We start from the raw sequence: 19,495 nt of genomic DNA on the forward strand, positions 1-19,495 counted from the left end.
TACAGGAAATACTTCAACCTGTTCTGCACACTGACCAACACAATGGATCAGCAGCAAAGTAAAAACTCAGAAATTAAAGGACAGAACCTAACCTCCACACTGATGCAAAAGATAAAACTAAGCAATGGACTCTCACAAAATAAGATGAATAGAATACTACCACACTTATCAATTATCTCAATAAATGTTAATGGCTTGAATTCTCCACTGAAGAGACATAGATTGGTTGACTGGATTAAAAAACACAAGCCATCCATTTGCTGTCTGCAAGAAATACACCTGGCTTCAAAAGACAAATTAAAGCTGCGAGTCAAGGGTTGGAAGACAATTTTTCAGGCAAATGGAATTCAGAAGAAAAGAGGAGTTGCAATCGTATTTTCAGATACATGTGGATTTAAAGCAACTAAAGTCAAACAAGACAAAGATAGTCACTTTATATTGGTCAAGGGAAAAATACAACAAGAAGACATTTCAATTCTAAATATTTATGCACCCAATTTAAATGCTCCCAGATTCTTGAAACAGACCTTACTCAGTCTGAGCAATATGATATCTGATAATACCATAATAACAGGGGACCTTAACACTCCTCTTACAGAGCTGGACAGATCCTCTAAACAGAAATTAAACAAAGATACAAGAGATTTAAATGAGACCTTGGAACAACTGTGCTTGATAGACGCATATAGAACACTCCATCCCAAAGATAAAGAATTTGCATTCTTCTCATCACCTCATGGAACATTCTCCAAAATTGATCATATCCTGGGACACAAAACAAATATCAACAGAATCAAAAGAATTGAAATTTTACCTTGTATCTTCTCAGACCATAAGGCACTAAAGGTGGAACTCAACTCTAACAAAAATGCTCGACCCCACCCAAAGGCATGGAAATTAAACAATCTTCTGTTGAATAACAGATGGGTGCAGGAAGAAATAAAACAGGAAATCATTAACTTCCTTGAGCATAACAACAATGAAGACACAAGCTACCAAAACCTGTGGGATACTGCAAAAGCAGTTTTGAGAGGAAAATCCATCGCTTTAGATGCCTACATTCGAAAAACAGAAAGAGAGCACATCAACAATCTCACAAGAGATCTTATGGAATTGGAAAAAGAAGAACAATCTAAGCCTAAACTCAGTAGAAGAAAAGAAATATCCAAAATCAAATCAGAGATCAATGAAATTGAAAACAAAAGAATCATTCAGAAAATTAATGAAACAAGGAGTTGGTTTTTTGAAAAAATAAATAAAATAGATAAACCATTGGCCAGACTAACAAGGAATAGAAAAGTAAAATCTCTGGTAACCTCAATCAGAAATGATAAAGGGGAAATAACAACTGATTCCACAGAGATACAAGAGATCATCTCTGAATACTACCAGGAACTCTATGCCCAGAAATTTGACAATGTGAAAGAAATGGATCAATATTTGGAATCACACCCTCTCCCTAGACTCAGCCAGGAAGAAATAGAGCTCCTGAACAGACCAATTTCAAGCACTGAGATCAAAGAAACAATAAAAAATCTTCCAACCAAAAAATGCCCTGGTCCAGATGGCTTCACACCAGAATTCTATCAAACCTTCAAGGAAGAGCTTATTCCTGTACTGCAGAAATTATTCCAAAAAATTGAGGAAGAAGGAATCTTCCCCAACACATTCTATGAAGCAAACATCACCCTGATACCAAAACCAGGGAAAGACCCAAACAAAAAGGAGAATTTCAGACCAATCTCACTCATGAATATAGATGGAAAAATTCTCAACAAAATCCTAGCCAATAGATTACAGCTTATCATCAAAAAAGTCATTCATCATGATCAAGTAGGCTTCATCCCAGGGATGCAAGGTTGGTTTAACATACGCAAGTCCATAAACGTTATCCACCATGTTAACAGAGGCAAAAATAAAGATCACATGATCCTCTCAATAGATGGCAGAAAAAGCATTTGATAAAATCCAGCATCCTTTTCTAATTAGAACACTGAAGAGTATAGGCATAGGTGGCACATTTCTAAAACTAATTGAAGCTATCTATGACAAACCCTCAGCCAATATTTTACTGAATGGAGTAAAACTGAAAGCTTTTCCTCTTAGAACTGGAACCAGACAAGGTTGTCCTCTGTCACCTTTACTATACAACGTGGTGCTGGAAGTTCTAGCCAATACAATTAGGCAAGACGAGGAAATGAAGAGAATCCAAATGGGAGCAGAGGAGGTCAAACTCTCCCTCTTTGCTGACGACATGATCTTATACTTAGAGAACCCCAAAGACTCAACCACAAGACTCCTAGAAGTCATCAAAAAATACAGTAATGTTTCAGGATATAAAATCAATGTCCACAAGTCAGTAGCCTTTGTATACACCAATAACAGTCAAGATGAGAAGCTAATTAAGGACTCAACTCCCTTCACCATAGTTTCAAAGAAAATGAAATACCTAGGAATATACCTAACGAAGGAGGTGAAGGACCTCTATAAAGAAAACTATGAACTCCTCAGAAAGGAAATAGCAGAGGATATTAACAAATGGAAGAACATACCATGCTCATGGATGGGAAGAATCAACATTGTTAAAATGTCTATACTTTCCAAAGCAATCTACCTATTCAATGCCATTCCTATCAAAATACCAACATCGTACTTTCAAGATTTGGAAAAAATGATTCTGCGTTTTGTATGGAACCGGAAAAAAACCCCGTATAGCTAAGGCAGTTCTTTGTAGCAAAAATAAAGCTGGGGGCATCAGCTTACCAGATTTTAGTCTGTACTACAAAGCCATAGTGCTCAAGACAGCATGGTACTGGCACAAAAACAGAGACATAGACACTTGCAATCGAATTGAAAACCAAGAAATGAAACTAACATCTTACAACCACCTAATCTTTGATAAACCAAACAAGAACATACCTTGGGGGAAAGACTCCCTATTCAATAAATGGTGTTGGGAGAACTGGATGTCTACATGTAAAAGATTGAAACTGGACCCACACCTTTCCCCACTCACAAAAATTGATTCAAGATGGATAAAGGACTTAAATTTAAGGCATGAAACAATAAAAATCCTCCAAGAAAGCATAGGAAAAACACTGGAAGATATTGGCCTGGGGAAAGACTTCATGAAGAAGACTGCCATGGCAATTGCAACAACAACAAAAATAAACAAATGGGACTTCATTAAACTGAAAAGCTTCTGTACAGCTAAGGAGACAATAACCAAAGCAAAGAGACAACCTACACAATGGGAAAGGATATTTGCATATTTTCAATCAGACAAAAGCTTGATAACTAGGATCTATAGAGAACTCAAATTAATCCACATGAAAAAAGCCAACAATCCCATATATCAATGGGCAAGAGACATGAAGAGAACCTTCTCTAAAGATGACAGAAGAATGGCTAACAAACACATGAAAAAATGTTCATCATCTCTCTATATTAGAGAAATGCAAATGAAAACAACCCTGAGATATCATCTAACCCCAGTGAGAATGGCCCACATCACAAAATCTCAAAACTGCAGATGCTGGTGTGGATGTGGAGAGAAGGGTACACTTTTACACTGCTGGTGGGAACTGCAAACTAGTACAACCTTTCTGGAAGGAAGTATGGAGAAACCTCAAAGCACTCAAGCTAGACCTCCCATTTGATCCTGCAATCCCATTACTGGGCATCTACCCAGAAGGAAAAAAATCCTTTGATCATAAGGACACTTGTACTAGACTGTTTATTGCAGCTCAATTTACAATCGCCAAAATGTGGAAACAGCCTAAATGCCCACCAACCCAGGAATGGATTAACAAGCTGTGGTATATATACCATGGAATACTATTCAGCCATTAAAAAAAATGGAGACTTTACATCCTTCGTATTAACCTGGATGGACGTGGAAGACATTATTCTTAGTAAAGCATCACAAGAATGGAGAAGCATGAATCCTATGTACTCAATTTTGATATGAGGACAATTAATGACAATTAAGGTTATGGGGGGTGAAGCAGAAAGAGGGAAGGAGGGAGGGGGGTGGGGCCTTGGTGTGTGTCACACTTTATGGGGGCAAGACATGATTGCAAGAGGGACTTTACCTAACAGTTGCAATCAGTGTAACCTGGCTTATTGTACCCTCAATGAATCCCCAACAATAAAAAAAATAAAATAAAAATAAATAAATAAATAAATAAAAATAATGATAATCGTAAAATAATTGAGAAAAAAATCATACAATCAGAATGAACAAACAAAAAAAAAGACCTCTAAAAATCTGATGTAAGCACTCTCAGAAACCATAAGGAGGGAAGAAGAGGAAGAGAGAAGGAAGAGAGAAAAAAAGTGATGTTTGTTCATAAAAGTGTTAAAAAAGAAGAAAGAAAAAATTAAAAATAGAAAAAATAAAAATAAAAATGTATATATATAAAAAAGACAAAAATTAACAATAGCTCCTCCAAGAAAATAGTGAGGAAAGAAAAAAAAAGGCAGCAACCACAAAAGTATTATTCTTGTATATATGTAGGAATATACATCTATACGTATGATGTAGGGATCAACTTTTCGTAGGAATATATTTATAATGCAGTATACTTTTGGACACCAGGTGGCGCTGTGAGTGGTTCCCATGCTTATACCTGATTCACAGTTTATACTGTTACCACGGTAACCACCCTACTTGGCCGGTCACCATTTTGGAGTTTCTGTAAAAGGTTATTATCTAATTGTTGTGTAACCTCATCTGCTGTGTTCCAGACAGCACTCCTATCCAACCTCCCAACTCAATGCAAGAGTCCACACTTCACAAATCTTTCCATTCTGCTCCCATGTTCTCCTGCAGACTGGAGACTGCAATCGGCTGTGGGGGAGGGTGCTGGCTGCCACCCGCTTTAGCTGCTGCTGGCTCCCGAAGCCACCACCAGCCCCCGGCCCGTGGCTGCAGTGCACAGAAACCTTATCCTCAGTTTTTGTGGCTCAGAGTCTCACTTGAATCTGGACTTTTGACTCCAGCCACCCGACAGTTCGCCGCACAGCCTGAACTTCCAGCCCACTCCAATATTCCCCAACAGGAATGGTCCAGTCTATTTAATCCCTCTTGTTGTTCTAGGGGAAGGTGTCTGCCATTTTGAATAATTCAAAATATCTTTTTCCTAGGCGGGATCCCTTCCCTTCAATTTTCTATCGGGTTGCTTAGCACCTTGTGTTTCTGACTGGCTCCCCTTTCAGGTGCCACACTCAGCTCAGGAATAAATTTTCGTCAATTGGGTTTTGCTAGGAGTTGCAGGCTGCAGTCCTCGGTGAGGGAGGGGCCTCCCGGCCAGCACAGGCAAACAGGGAAAATCTCTACAACAGAGTCCGTGGTTTTAAATTACACCTCATATACAGCAATCCACCAATTTGCTGCGCATCTTCAGCTGTCTGTCCACACCAATAATCCAGACCCCTCTTCCTCCCACCTGATGACTTGGGAGATGTGGGTTACATGTCCGTCCCATCTGCCATCATGCTCTGTCTCCTAAATTTTTATTTCAACATACTATTATGCAGAAATATGAAGCTACAATTCATGTAATTAGCATTTAAACTGTGCATGTCTTCATCTAAATTCTAGTCATGTGAAACCAGGGGATTTCATTTTTAAGCAAAAGGATCTCATATTTATCTCAGTATCCCTAGTACCTACAACAATATGCACATTCTGTAGATACTAAGTGTTGGTTGAATGAATAAATAAATGAAAGAGTAAGCAAACAAATGACTGAGGATGGAATGTCCTAAGTATAACCCTCACTACTTTTCCCTGCTATGTAATTTAATTGGCTGACGTGTTAATGCCTATGTGGATCCCCTTTCCTATCTCAAATATAACTGAGTGAGATGGTGTTTAATTACTTCCATCTCATTTTCTATCTGTTCTCTGGAGTATTTAAGACTCAGATTTGGTTCCAAAGGTTCTTCCAGGATCTGGAGACTCAAAGTTCTCCATCTTCTAGCTACCGTATCCTCTATCTGCTGGTGGTGGAGAATCCAGGATCATTATAAGTCTTAATTTGTTAAGCTTTCACAACTGTGATTATTACTTTCCTAATTATGAACCATTGTTCAGTAATCTTTGTGAAATATCCTTTCTAATTAGCTTATGTAATATTTTCTCCCTGAGAATACTGAATAATACCAACAGACTTCCAATTTCTTGCTTTTGTACCATCTTACATTCTTCCTGGATCAAATTAAGATGAATAAAATAATGAATCAATGAATCAGTCAATCTTTACTTTAGTAGTAGACACAATAAAAAATTGTTACAAAATAAAGGTAAATCTAGATCATGGCAACTGGTTTTATCTCTAAATTATCTATAAGAGAGCACATGACATATCATAGTATTTGTAATAAAATAATTTAATCAGCATATATATTAAGCACTTGCCCTATGTCTGGTATCATGCAAAGTAGTATGTGTGTCAGGAAACCTTAAGGCACAGAAATATAAATACAATGTATAGATGTTTTAGGTGTTGCTGATGCCCTTAAATGTGAATTAAGTCTTACTTCAGGTCTGTACAAATCCAGCATGAGGTGGTCGATTAACAACATCCAGAAGAGAAAATCATTTTGAAAAATGTACTATAAGCTTTCCTACTTTTTCTTGAAGTACCTGACCAAATCTTAAAAAAAAAAAGTTTTTTTACCTTCAAATGAAAGTTGTATTAAAAATATATGTATTACAGTATATAGACCAAGTTTTCAATTCAGGCTCTGTGTGACTTTAGGCAAGTTGCTCTCTGATCTTAGAATAAACTCTCAACTCTATGAACAAGGCATGCCTGACCTGCCTCATCTCCCTCTCCATTCTCATCCCACTCTGCTCTCTCTGTGCTTAGCCAGATGGGTTTTCTCTCTGCTCCTTACCAGGCCAAGCACATTTTCAGATCAGGACTTCACAGATGCCTTTACCTATGCCTATAAAAGTCTCTTCCTCAAGCACTTGTCCTTTTCCTTCAGAAATTATCACAATTTATAATAATATATTTATTTATGAATGTATTTAACGTATTCTCCACCACTAGAGGCTCTATGAAGTTATCTCTGGTTCTTTTTTTTCTGTTTTTGAGACAGAGTCTCACTTTGTCACCCTTGGTAGAGTGCCTATGCGTCATAGTTCACAGCAACCTCAAACTCCTGGGCTTAAGCGAATCTCTTTCCTCAGCCTCCCAAGTAGTTGGAACTACAGGCGCCCACCACAATGCCTGGCTATTTTTTTAGAGACAAGGTCTCACTCTGGCTCAGGCTGATCTCGAACCTGTGCTCAAGAAATCTACCCCCCTCAGCCTCCCAAGTGCTGTGATTACAGGTGTGAGCCACCACACCCAGCCTCTGGTTCATCACTATCTCCCCACTCCCCAGAACAGTTCCTGACATATGACAGGCAGTTAACAAATATTGATTGAATAAATAACAGAATGAATAAACTTCTAATTTCTCATTTATTCAACAGGAAAGTAAGAGTGCTATGAGGATTTCATAAAACAATGGTGTTTTATGATATTTTTAAGATTATTTTCAAAATCAAGTAAAATCATGACTGTTATACAAGTATGAAATGAACACATGTCAAAAAATTTCCTTAACTCATAAATTGAAAAAGAAAAGCTAAGATGTCATAGCAGCTCAGAAGAGAATCCAAAGACCAAACACACTTGTTGATCAGGAATATTGAAATATTTTTATAAACAAATGTGAAACTGGCTTTTCCATAAGATGGAGAATTCCCTTTCACCAGACAGATTTATTTTCAGGTCTATGGATAAGAATTATTTGCATTATTTTAAGTTTTGTTTGCTTGTTTGTTAGATTCAGATAATCCCTGGAGATTTAAGCATTTCACTGAAAGGGTATCTACAAATCTCTTTTGCTTATCCAAAATTAAAAAAAAAAAATTCTTACAATCTTCTTTTCATCAAAATTATCCCTCACCTCTCCCCCCAAAAATTCACAAAATAAGGCTGGTCTCAGTAGGTTTAGCCTGATTATTTACTTAGGTGCAATGAGAATATTAATTCACCATGTAGACCTCCTTAAGTTTGCTTTGCTGGAATTTTTCATAAGACTCTCAGAACAAACTTTTTAAATCCTCTATTATTTGCTATCCTAAGGCCAGGAAATCAAGCCTAAAAAAACTTTTTTTCCCAGAATTCAGCTGTGGGACCTACAAATTTAGGTAAATTCCTCTCTTCTAGAAAGCCTACAAATAGCGTAAGATTCTTTGACCTATTGGATGTGATCTTCCTTATATCCTGTGAGGATGGAAATTTTGTAAGCCATATAGCCAACTAGTTTTTCTGAGAGGACTTTGTAAGCATTGGCTCCATAAAGTCAACCTTAGTTCTTTAAAAGTGACTTTAAAAGTGTCATACCTAATTAAATAAGCATCTTTTGAAACATGGAATTCTAGGCAAGGCCTTTTGTTGAACAAGTGATTTTTCTAATTACAGCTTTTACTATTTTGCCACAAAAAGTTAAGGAGACTCGGAGTTTCTGAATTGGGAGGTAGGGGGAGCACATTCAAAGTTTGAGAAGTTCAATTTACTTATTTTCTGGAAATTTTAGGAATATTGAGCTTATATAAGCACTTATTTATCCCTCTAAGCCAATCAGAACAGAACTCCTTTAAACAACTTTACTATCTAATTTATTAATACTATCTGGAGTCAGAAAAACATTCTATACTTACAATGCGAGATAAAAAGACTTTCTGAATTACACATAGAGATAGTGTATATCCTCAATGAAAGGTAGAAGAGGAGGTGCCCAGAGACAAGACCAGAGCGGAGATATTCAGGCCAGGTTTATTGAAAGGGGAAGGTGACCCACCTGGGCAGTGCAAAGGTGGCGTCTGTGCCTGGGAGTAGTTAGAGACCCCTTGTATATGGGGCATGTGTGGGGGGCAAGTTCCATAGCTTACACAGAAAGTTAGGGTCTTTGGGGGAATAACTTCTCAGGGGTAGGGCTCACTAGGTCCTTTGTCTTAAAAGGAGAGGAGGGGGAAGGGTTTGTATGTGGCTATGTTAGGTACCCCCAACACTCAATTCTACAATTTCAGCCGTAGATGAAAACTAAACACAAAACACAAAAGCTTACCAGTCCAGATATCATAGGGTTGTTTTTTTTTCTGCCGTAATAGCAATAAATTCCTAATTGGTTTGAGCTCAAAATAGACAAATGGACAAAGACTAATAAACTATATTCTCTGTTGTCCTTCATCCAAAAGAAAATAGATCTCTATAAGGCATTAATTCCTTTACAGAGATCACAAAATTCCCAATCATTGCAGCTACCAACAGGGAATCAAAGAAAAACAAATTAATAGAGAGTAAAACTAAAATTAGAAAAACAGTGGCTTTATTCCACCTGGGTGCAGGTGGGATTTCCAACAGGGCCAAGAAGAAATCCACATGTTGGGTAATGGCGGAAGGGAGGGGTTAAAGGTCAGGAAGGTTAGGGTGGGGTCATTCCCTTTCCTGGGTTGGGCATCTGTTGTAAGGGTGGGAATTGGCCTATTTACCTTTCCCAGTTGGGACATCCTGTGGTAGAGGGTAGGGAGTTGATTTTTTTTTTTTTTTGCAGTTTTTGGCTGGGGTGGGTTTGAACCCTCCACTTCCGGTATATGGGGCCAGCGTCCTACTCCTTTGAGCCACAGGTGCCGCCCAGGGGGTTGATTCTTTTAGGCAGGTCCACCCTATTTGGGCATTGTTTGATCCTGTCAGGAGGTATATCACTTCCCATGATTGCAAATGATTCTTTTGCTCATCTCAGTGGGAACTCCAAAACTGTTAAAGAATGATTTTTTTTAAAAAAATAAAGTCGGTGGCGCCTGTGGCTCAAAGGAGTAGGGCGCCGGCCCCATATGCTGGATGTGGCAGGTTCAAACCCAGCCCTGGCCAAAAACTGCAAAATAATAATAATAATAATAATAAAAACAAAAAAAATAAAAATTAAAAAATAAAGTCATTGGCCAGACACAGTGGCTCAGACCTGTAATCCTAGCATGCTGAGAAGCCGAGGCTAGTGGATTACTTGAGCTCAGGAGTTTGAGACTAGACTGAGCAAGAGCAAGACTCCCATCTCTACTAAAAATAGAAAAACTAGTTGGTGTCCTTGGGAGCACCCTGAGGTAAGAGGATAGCTTGATCCCAAGAGACTGAGGTTGCTGTGAGCTATGATGACTCCAGGGCACTCTATCCAGGGCAAAAGAGCAAGACTCTGTCTCAAAAAAAAGGAAAAATAAAAATAAAGTCATGACTCTTGTACAAATATAAAATGAGCATACATCAAAGATTCTATTTAACTCATTAATTAAATGAGGGAACTAGTAAAATGTTATAATCTGAGGAAGAATCTAAACACCAGAACACATTTATAAATAAAGAATATTGAAATAAATTTGCAAATGAATGCAAAACTGGCTTGGGGGAGGGAGTTGTCCTTCCCTCCCTAACAGAATTATTTGCATATGTATAGGCAGGAATTATTTGCATTGCTATCAGATTTCTACAAATTAACTTTAATCATTACTGTGAACTAAAATAAAATCTTAAGCCCCCCAGCTGAATGAATGGAACCCCTCTTGGCCAAGGGGACCCCAGAAAAACCCTAAATCTGAGTCTCTGACCATGAGAAGGGAGGTGAGACATACCTTGTACTGCCCCCTTCCCTTCCTGGAGATATCCTTTGTAACTCATTAACAGATCTAAGACTAAGTAAGACAAAACTTAAATCACACCTGCAGGTCCTCAATTTACGTAACAGGTAACTGTAATGTGTGTCCAGCGGCTCATCTATGATTAGCAGCCTTCCTTTTCTTAAACTATTCCAAGCCTTTAGACAAAGCTCTGTTTCTTAAACCAACTACCAAAGCATCTTTAAAGCCACCTATAACTTGTAATATCCCTCTTCAAGATGTCCCACCTTTTCTAGTCACACCAATTTACGTCTTCCATATATTGAATTCCTGTCTCCCTGAAATGTATGAAACCAAACTGTAACCCAACTACAGTCCACTTGCTCTAGGCTTCTTGGGCATGACTCTGGGCTCTTTAAATTATTTTACAGTGTCTGGGTCCTTTTCCCTTTACATTTCAGAATTGTAAATTAGACAATCAAAAACAAAGATCTATATTTGTTGACACAGAGCCCCATAGTGTCAGGTAATCTTCAGAGCTTCCAGCATTTCAATGGAAACATATCTAGTAATCTCTTTTAATTATTCCAAAATCTTAATCCAAAATCTTACCTTTTTCCTTCCAGTGGTAAATGCACACATATCTATGTTTGCCTAAAATCAGTGAAATTGCTTCCAACAGTAATAAAGCAAGTATTAAAATCATGCTTATATTCTTTGAAATTCTCAGAGAATAAAGCTAACTCTTGAAATGAAAGTATAGTGAATTTTAAGGAGCTGTTTTTCACATCTGCAAAATAAGTATAGTTCTTGGAAATGGGATTTGGTATTTATAAGCGGAAAATATTTGTGAAGACAAAGGATTAGTCTTACTAGTTTATTTAATTAATTTATTTATTTTGAGACAGAGTCTCACTTTGTCATCCTCAATAGAGTGCTGTGGCGTCACAGCTCACAGCAATCTCAAACTCTTGGGCTCAAGTGATTCTCTTGCCTCAGCCTCCCACGTAGCTGGGACTACAGGCGCCCACCATGACGCCTAGCTATTTTTAGGGACAAGGTCTTGCTCTGGCACAGGCTGGTCTCAAACCTGTGAGCTCAGGCAATCCACCCACCTCTGCCTCCCAGAGTGCTAGGATTATAGGCATGAGCCACCTCACCCAGCCTAGTCTTACTATTTTAAAGTAGCTCAGTCTAGCTACTTTAGTGTTTTAAAAATCAAAACCTGAATTACTAATTTCAAGAAGGATTTAAAGAGGCCAAGTGTAATGGCTTACACCTGTAATCCTAGCACTCTGGGAGGCCAAGGCTGGTGGATTGCTTGAGCTCAGGAGCTTCACATCAACCTGAGCAAGAGGGAGACCCTCTCTCTACTAAAAGTAGAAAAATTAGCCAGGTGCATTGTGGTGGATCCCAGGTACTTGGGAGGCTGAGGCAGGAGGATAGCTTGAACACGGGAGTTTGAGGTTGCTGTAAGCTAGGCTGACACTATGGCACTGTAGCCTGGGTGACAGAGTGAAACTGTCTCAAAGAAAAGAAAAGGAGAGGCGAGGGGAGGGGAGGGAAAGAGGAGGGGAAAGGGAAGAGAAGAGAGAGGAGGGGAGGAAAGGGAAAGGAAGGGGAAAAGGGCTTAAAGAGTTATACTCCGGATCAGTAGTTCCCAAATGTTAAGAGTATGAAAGATCAACCTATAGTGCTTATTTATAACACGTTACTGAGCTGCAATCCTAGTCTATCTTCTGAAGACTTTGATAATGCAGATTCTTGGGCCCTGACCTCAGAAGTTTGGATGAGCCTGAGAAGGGGCCCAGGAATCTCCACTTTTTTTTGTGTGTGGTTTTTGGCCGGGGCTAGGTTTGAACCCGCCACCTCCGGCATATGGGACCGGCGCCCTACTCCTTGAGCCACAGGCGCCGCCCAGGAATCTCCACTTTTAATAAGAAATTCTTCCCTGCTGTAAGTAAACTGAAGGTTTCTCTTTGGAATCATTGTTTTACAAATGAAATTTTCTTCTGCTCTCCAGCCTTTCAGTGGTTATTATTCTGAATTCCTATAACACTAGACTAACATCCAATATAATATAGCAATATAATACAGTCAGGGAAGTCATATGGCAGTAATCTCGATCCCTCTTAGAATATGAACCAACTTCTTCAGCTTACTCCAACTTACTACACAGTTTGTATACAAGGATTTTGTGAGACCTGGAGTTATTTACTTTCTATTATATAAGAAAGCAACAATAAACCATAGTCCTATCACAAGTTTATTGCAAATAGTCCCCAAATTTCTGGGTTTCTGGGTTGCATGCAGTAGATCAACCTTAATGAAAAATTTGCCCCTGATAGCAGATTTTGTTCAATTATTCATTTATTTATTGATTTATTAGTTTGTTTATTTAATAGTATCTCTTATCCTTAAAAAGCCTCGGCACCAGCCGGGCTGACACAGTATGAGATCTAGGAATTGTACATTAGTTGCATTAATACTACATGCTGTCCAGTTATACTAAAATAACCTATTTGGGCACTCAAATCTTTTGGTAATATGAGAAATGTCTAAATACCCCCTTCTTTTATAAATTATGACTGATTATACAACAGGGAATGGTTTGAAGCACACAGACTTCCTTTTAAAACAAAAGATCTCTGTGTATGCCTGATTTCTCTGAATTTTGAAAAGAATTACAATATTATTACTGATTGAAAATGTCCTAAGTATAAAGAAGTTTTAGTTTGCCTTAAAATTATATTTCTACCTTAAAATAAAATTATCTTAGTGCAATTTCATTTCATATTACTGCTATTGGAAATGACATTTTTCCTTCAGTTAGAATATTAAGTTTAAATGAATGTATACTGTGGCTATTTTTTCATGCAGAGGACTAAGGCTCTAGACGAACCTTCACAAATAAGATGATGAATGGAGTAAGTTACACTTGTGAAATTAATAGAGCTCAGACTCAGTAGAATTGCTTGGGGTTAAACTCATATTCTGTTAACCTTACCTTTTAGGGATTTTAAGCCTGATAGAACGAGGATTGATTCCACCAACAGCCAAGATTAACCTTAAGAATCCACCCATTATGCCCAGAGCAGCTCCTCTGCATAGTTTTGGTGAAACACATAGAATTCCATCTGTAGGTAAGTTGTTCTTGCCTCTATGCTTTGTTAAGGAGACACAAATTACCTCCTCCCCAAATCTAGCCTCCTAGTAACCTTCTAACTTTTTTCCTCAATAATAGGACAAGATGAAAGTTATAATCCTCCTGATTTTTACTTTACTAAGTAAAGTAGCTTTAGGCCAGGCATGGTGGCTCACACCTGTAATCCCAGCACTTTGGGAGGCCATGGTGGGAGGACCATTTCAGGGTCCTTAGGATCCAACATAGGATTTTGCTGTACACACTTATATACTACAGAAAGTAACTTTAGCCATTCTTGTAAATGACGTATCGAGGGCCTGTGCTCTGTGTGTGTTAGAAGGTTGGTATTTTCAAGGAGATTGAAGTTTGGTTGGGAAAACAAAACAGATATAATAAAGAACAATAACAAAGTAGCATGGAGTAAAAACCAAATGGATGTTGAAGTCTAGTGATGTAGGAGTTCAGAGGAATTATTACTGAGGGGTGAGATAATAGAAAAAGGTTTCAAAGAGGAGACTGAATGAAATAGGGTGTATAGAAAGGTACTAATGGGGAATCTACTGACTAGTGGTAAAACCTCAGGCAAGCCCTTTACTTTCTCTAGGCCTCAGCTATCTCAGTCATCACATTAGAGGTTTGGGCTAAATTAATCCATCTGTTCAACAAAATTCATTGACTGCTTGCTTTATGTAAAAGCAGAACTTAGGTGCTAGGGATCCAGCAGAGAATAAATAAGATAACTTTTCTGTTTTCATGGTTATTATACCATGAACACAGATATTCTGGTAAATAAAAGGGAATTTTTATTTCATCCCTTTCAGAGAACGGCTCTCTGAAAAGGATGAGTCTTAAGCTGAGGTCCAAATGATGAAAAAGAGCCAGTCATGTAAAGATCTAAAGAAGAGTATTTTAGATATATAACAGGGCAAAGGCCCTGAAGACTAAAGCGGGAATGAGCAAGAAGGCCAGTCAATTAGCAAGGGAAAGAGAGGGAGGAGATGAGAGTGGAGATGTCAGAGAGGGATCACATGATGTAGGCTAAAGCAGACTATGAGTTGTCCTCAATAGTCATTATTCTCTGTTTCCACAGTAATAGACTTGTGGATAGGCACATGTCAGCTTGACCAAACATGACATTTCCTAGCCTTCCTTACAGCTTAGGTGTGCCACATGACCAGGTTGTGACAATGAGGATATAAGCAGAAGTGCATAGGGAAAGTTCTTGACTGTGCTCTTTAGAGAAAAGGGACATAGCTTCCAGGTTTCCTTATCCCCCTCCCCATGCCCTACTAACTGGGTTGCAGAAGTGCTGATGAGAGCTGGATTAGCACTTTGAAGTCCCAAAGGTGGGACTCCCATTAAGCCTGGCCGAGCTGCCCCACCCACTCAGGACTATCTTTGTTTGACATGTGTGTGTGTGACACAGAAAGAACTCTTTATTTGTTCAAATCACCCAGCATATCTTAAGATTTTTACTTTTCAAACATCTTAGGCTATACCAGAACCAGCATGGTGGCTTTCCTAACTATGGTGAGGAGTTGGATTTAATCCTAATGATAGTGAGAACCCACTGAAAGGTCTAAATAGGAGGAAGAGATGATCTGTTTTATGTTTTTATAAGACCATTCTGACTACTTTGCTGATAATGAAGCAAAGGGGAGCATGAGTGGAAGCAAAACAACTAGTTAAAAGGCTATTGCAGTAAACTAGAAATAGTGGATATGAGGATGGTAACAGTAGAAACAGAGGAGTAAATTCAGCTTAGATTTTGAAGGTAGAGCCACATGCACTGGCTGATGGATAAGAGTGAGGAAAAGAAAGGTGCATAGGATGAATACATATGAATATATGGATATGTGTGAATGTCCTTCAATTTTATATCCATTCTACTATTGATGAGAATTTCAGTGATTTATATTTTAGAGCTATCGGGAATGATATTACTATGAACAGTCTTCTATGAGTCTTTTAATGCACATAAATATGCATTTCTGTTGGATGTATATCAGAAAGGGAGAATTGTTGAGTCATAGGGCAGTCATATGTAATGATTTAAAAGATGTTGTCAAACAATATTCCAAGAGGTTGTACTGATTTCTATTCCTACCAGCAGGATATGAGAGTTCCAGAATAATTTATCTTAAGTGATCCTCCGGCCTCAGCCTCCTGAGGAGCTGTGTGCCAACATGCCCAGCAATTTGTTTTATTACTTTTAGTAGAGATAGAATCTCACTGTGGTGCCCAGACTGTTCTTGAACTCCTGACCTCAAGCAATCCTCCCACCTCTGCCTTGTGAAGTGCTAGGATTAATGTCATGAGCCGCTGCATCTGGCCGGAGACAGATTTTAAAATAACTGTGATTAATATGTTAACAACTGAGTAGAAAAGGAAGACAACATGAACGAACGGCCTAGAGATTTTTAACAGACAGTTGAAAACTATTAGAATCAAATAGAAATACTAGAAATAAAAAGCATGGTAACATATAAAGAATACCTTTAAAGGGTTCATCAGAAAAGACACAGCTGAGGAAGGAATCAGTGAACTTTAAGATAATTCAATGGAAATTACACAATTGAAACACAAACAGAAAAAAGAGCAATAACAGGGCAATTATGACTGTGGGACAATAACAGACATTTGAACAAACATGTGATCAGAATCTCAGGAAAAGAGAGAATAAGGCAGAAGAAAAACCTGAAGAGAAAATCAAAATTTTAGAAAAACAATAAATTCATCAAAGCACAGATCCAAGAAGCTCACAGAATGCCAAATAGGAAAAATATAGCACAGACATACACACAAACGTCATATTCAGACTGCTGAAAACCAAAAATAAAGAGAAAAGCTTGAAGATAGCCAAAGAAAAAATACACAGTACATACAGAAGAGCAAACATGTAAGAATTATAATGTACTCGTCATCAAACACCATGCAAGTCAGTAAATAATGCAGTGGGATTTTTAAAGCACTGAAAGAAATAGAAACTGTTAAATCAGAATTCTACTCCCAACAAAAATATTTTTCAAAAGTGGAGGATAAATAGAATTTTTCAGACAAGTAAGAGAGAATTCATTAGCAGGGGATGGCCTTATAGGAAATGTTAAAAGAATTTTATCAAGCAGAGGACTGTAATTCCAGAGAGAAATTTGGCTATACAGAAAGAAATGAAGATCCCTGGAAATGACTAAAATGAAGGCAAACAGAAAAGACATTTTCTCTATTTTTAATTGCTCTAAAAGGTAACTAATGATATAAAGCCAGAGTCAAGCTGAAGTCCTTATTCCTTAAAGGACTAATTAGTAAGTATTGTAATTTAAGGTTTTGTGGACCACATACAATTTCAGTTGCATATTTGGCCTTTCCTCCTCCTTTGTTTTTTTTTTTTGTAGAGACGGAGTCTCACCGTACCACCCTCGGGTAGAGTGCCAAGAGGTCACATGGCTCACAGCAACCTCTAACTCTTGGGCTTATGCGAGTCTCTTGTCTCAGCCTCCCAAGCAGCTGGGACTATAGGTGCCCGCCACAACGCCCGGCTATTTTTTGTTGCAGTTTGGCCGGGGCTGGGTTTGAACCCACCACCCTCGGCATATGGGGCCGGCGCCCTACTCACTGAGCCACTTTTTCTTTGGCAACTATCATCACCTCCTCCTCTCCCTCCTTCTCACTGTTCTTTTCTTCTTCATGATTCTTTAAGAATGTAAAAACCATTCTTAGCTCAAGAGTCATAGATCCTGTGTGCTGGATTCAGACTATGGACTATAGTTTGCTAACTCGTGTCTAAAGCAAAATTATTAGCAATGTACTTGTGGCTTTATGGCATATGCGAATGTAAAATGTATTACAACAATAGCACAAAAGATAGGAGGGAGAAATTGACAATTTACCATTATAAGACCCTTATACTACACATGAAATGGTATAATATCATTTGAAGGTATGCTGATTAATTGAGACATGTTTTATATTAAAATATTATAAAAAGAGATTTAAATAATATCCAATAGTAGAGATAAAATGGAATAATAAAAAAATACTTAGTCCAAAAGCAGGCAGAAAAATAGTGAAAAACATAAAGAAAATATGAGACAAATAGAAAGCTAACAAGATGTTAGATTTTAACTCAACCATATTGATAATTACAAGCTATCTTCACCTTGCATGGTAGTGTGGAACCATACAAATGACTGTGCAAGCAGAACCAAGCAAAATGATTTTAACAGCCAACAGAAAAAATTACAATTGTTACATGACATTTAAGATTTTTTTCAAAATATTTTTTAAAACCCACAAAAGTTCTCTTCTTCTTCATTATAACATATAGGACAATAAAAAGTAGTAAAATAAATATTTATTCAGTACCCTATCATTGAAAACATTAGAAACATTAAAAATTAAAGTGTTCTCTTTGTTAAAAAAAAAAAAATTATCAAGAATAGCTTGAGTAGGCCTTGGAAAATAAAATGCATCCGGTCAGGAGACCGTCAGCCTGGTCTGAGTGGAAACTGAGACAGCTTATTTGGACAGCAGAAGGAGGAGGACCAAACCAGTCCAGGCCTGAATGTGATCTCACACTGGGCCCATGAGATGTAAAGAGCCAGGACATGATTGCAGCTGCTTGGCCCTGCTTGGTAAAAGATTTGACAAATGCATTAGCAGTGACTTCAAGCAGATGATAATGAAACCTTTAGGATTTGTTCCTCCATGGGAAAACTAATATGTTTTACTACATATTAAAAACATTCAATGGGCGGCGCCTGTGGCTCAAGGAGTAGGGCACCGGTCCCATATGCCAGAGGTGGTGGGTTCAAACCCAGCCCTGGCCAAAAACCAAAAAAAAAAAAAAAAAAAGAATAGCTTGAGTAGTACATGCCTTTCTTTTCTTATCATATAAGTAGTGATGTAGAGTGATAGGCCACTTTCCAGTATCATAGAGAATTGTCATACTTCCTTCTAAGTTTAGGTTAGTCCAACTTATCCTTTGTACTTTGAATGTTATGAAATATCTCTGAGTTCATATCCCAAGGAAATTTTTCCTTGGGATCAGATCCTCTCAAACATGTTTACCCTTTTATCACCACTACTTTCCTCATTCATATCAATAAATTAAACATGACTAAGTTCTTCTGCTGCCTTACTGGAATCTCAGACAGGGGCAGTGTCAACATTTCCACAGTCAGCTATTTTTTCTATACCTCTACTTAAAATCTATTTCATTTTCACTTGGAGCACTACAGTTTTTGTCCTTTTGCTATACTTTCAACTTTGTTAACTAATTCTTTCATCTGTCCATTTTTTGGGGAAAAAAATCATGGGAATTTATTACTGGGAGTCAAGACTACTACATTTTTTATAGTCTGTATGCAAACTCAAAAATAGATGTGCAGTGCCCATGACTAAAAGACTTTGAAAAGGATGATGTAATTAGTCATTGATCTTGTGGATCATTGTATCCGTCATTTATGTAGCAATTTGGGAAATAAAGATCTAGCATCAAAGTTTGTACTTTATGCAATTACAATTAATACACCACGGTGACTAAAATTTGAACAATGTTTCGGGGGGAATTGGTGTTATTTAACTAAACTATAGCAATTATAATTTGTGCATATTGGAATAGTGCAAAGTGAGGGCTATCTGTATAGTAAATGTGAATGTCCTAAATATACCAATTA

General features: G+C 37.9%; 1 protein-coding gene across 2 annotated transcripts in view; it reads left to right on the forward strand.

Moving 5' to 3' along the window:
- The window catches only part of IQCH (IQ motif containing H), a 296,182-nt gene that overhangs the window by 112,612 nt on the left and 164,075 nt on the right, over positions 1 to 19,495 (forward strand). For both annotated transcript variants that reach the window (XM_053596183.1, XM_053596184.1), the window contains one exon: positions 13,690 to 13,818. In XM_053596183.1, the coding sequence (XP_053452158.1) occupies positions 13,690 to 13,818 (129 nt within the window). The remainder of the gene's footprint in view (positions 1 to 13,689; positions 13,819 to 19,495) is intronic.

This window comes from Nycticebus coucang, chromosome 6 (genome assembly GCF_027406575.1).
Source record: "Nycticebus coucang isolate mNycCou1 chromosome 6, mNycCou1.pri, whole genome shotgun sequence".
NCBI classification, from domain to species: Eukaryota; Metazoa; Chordata; class Mammalia; order Primates; family Lorisidae; genus Nycticebus; species Nycticebus coucang.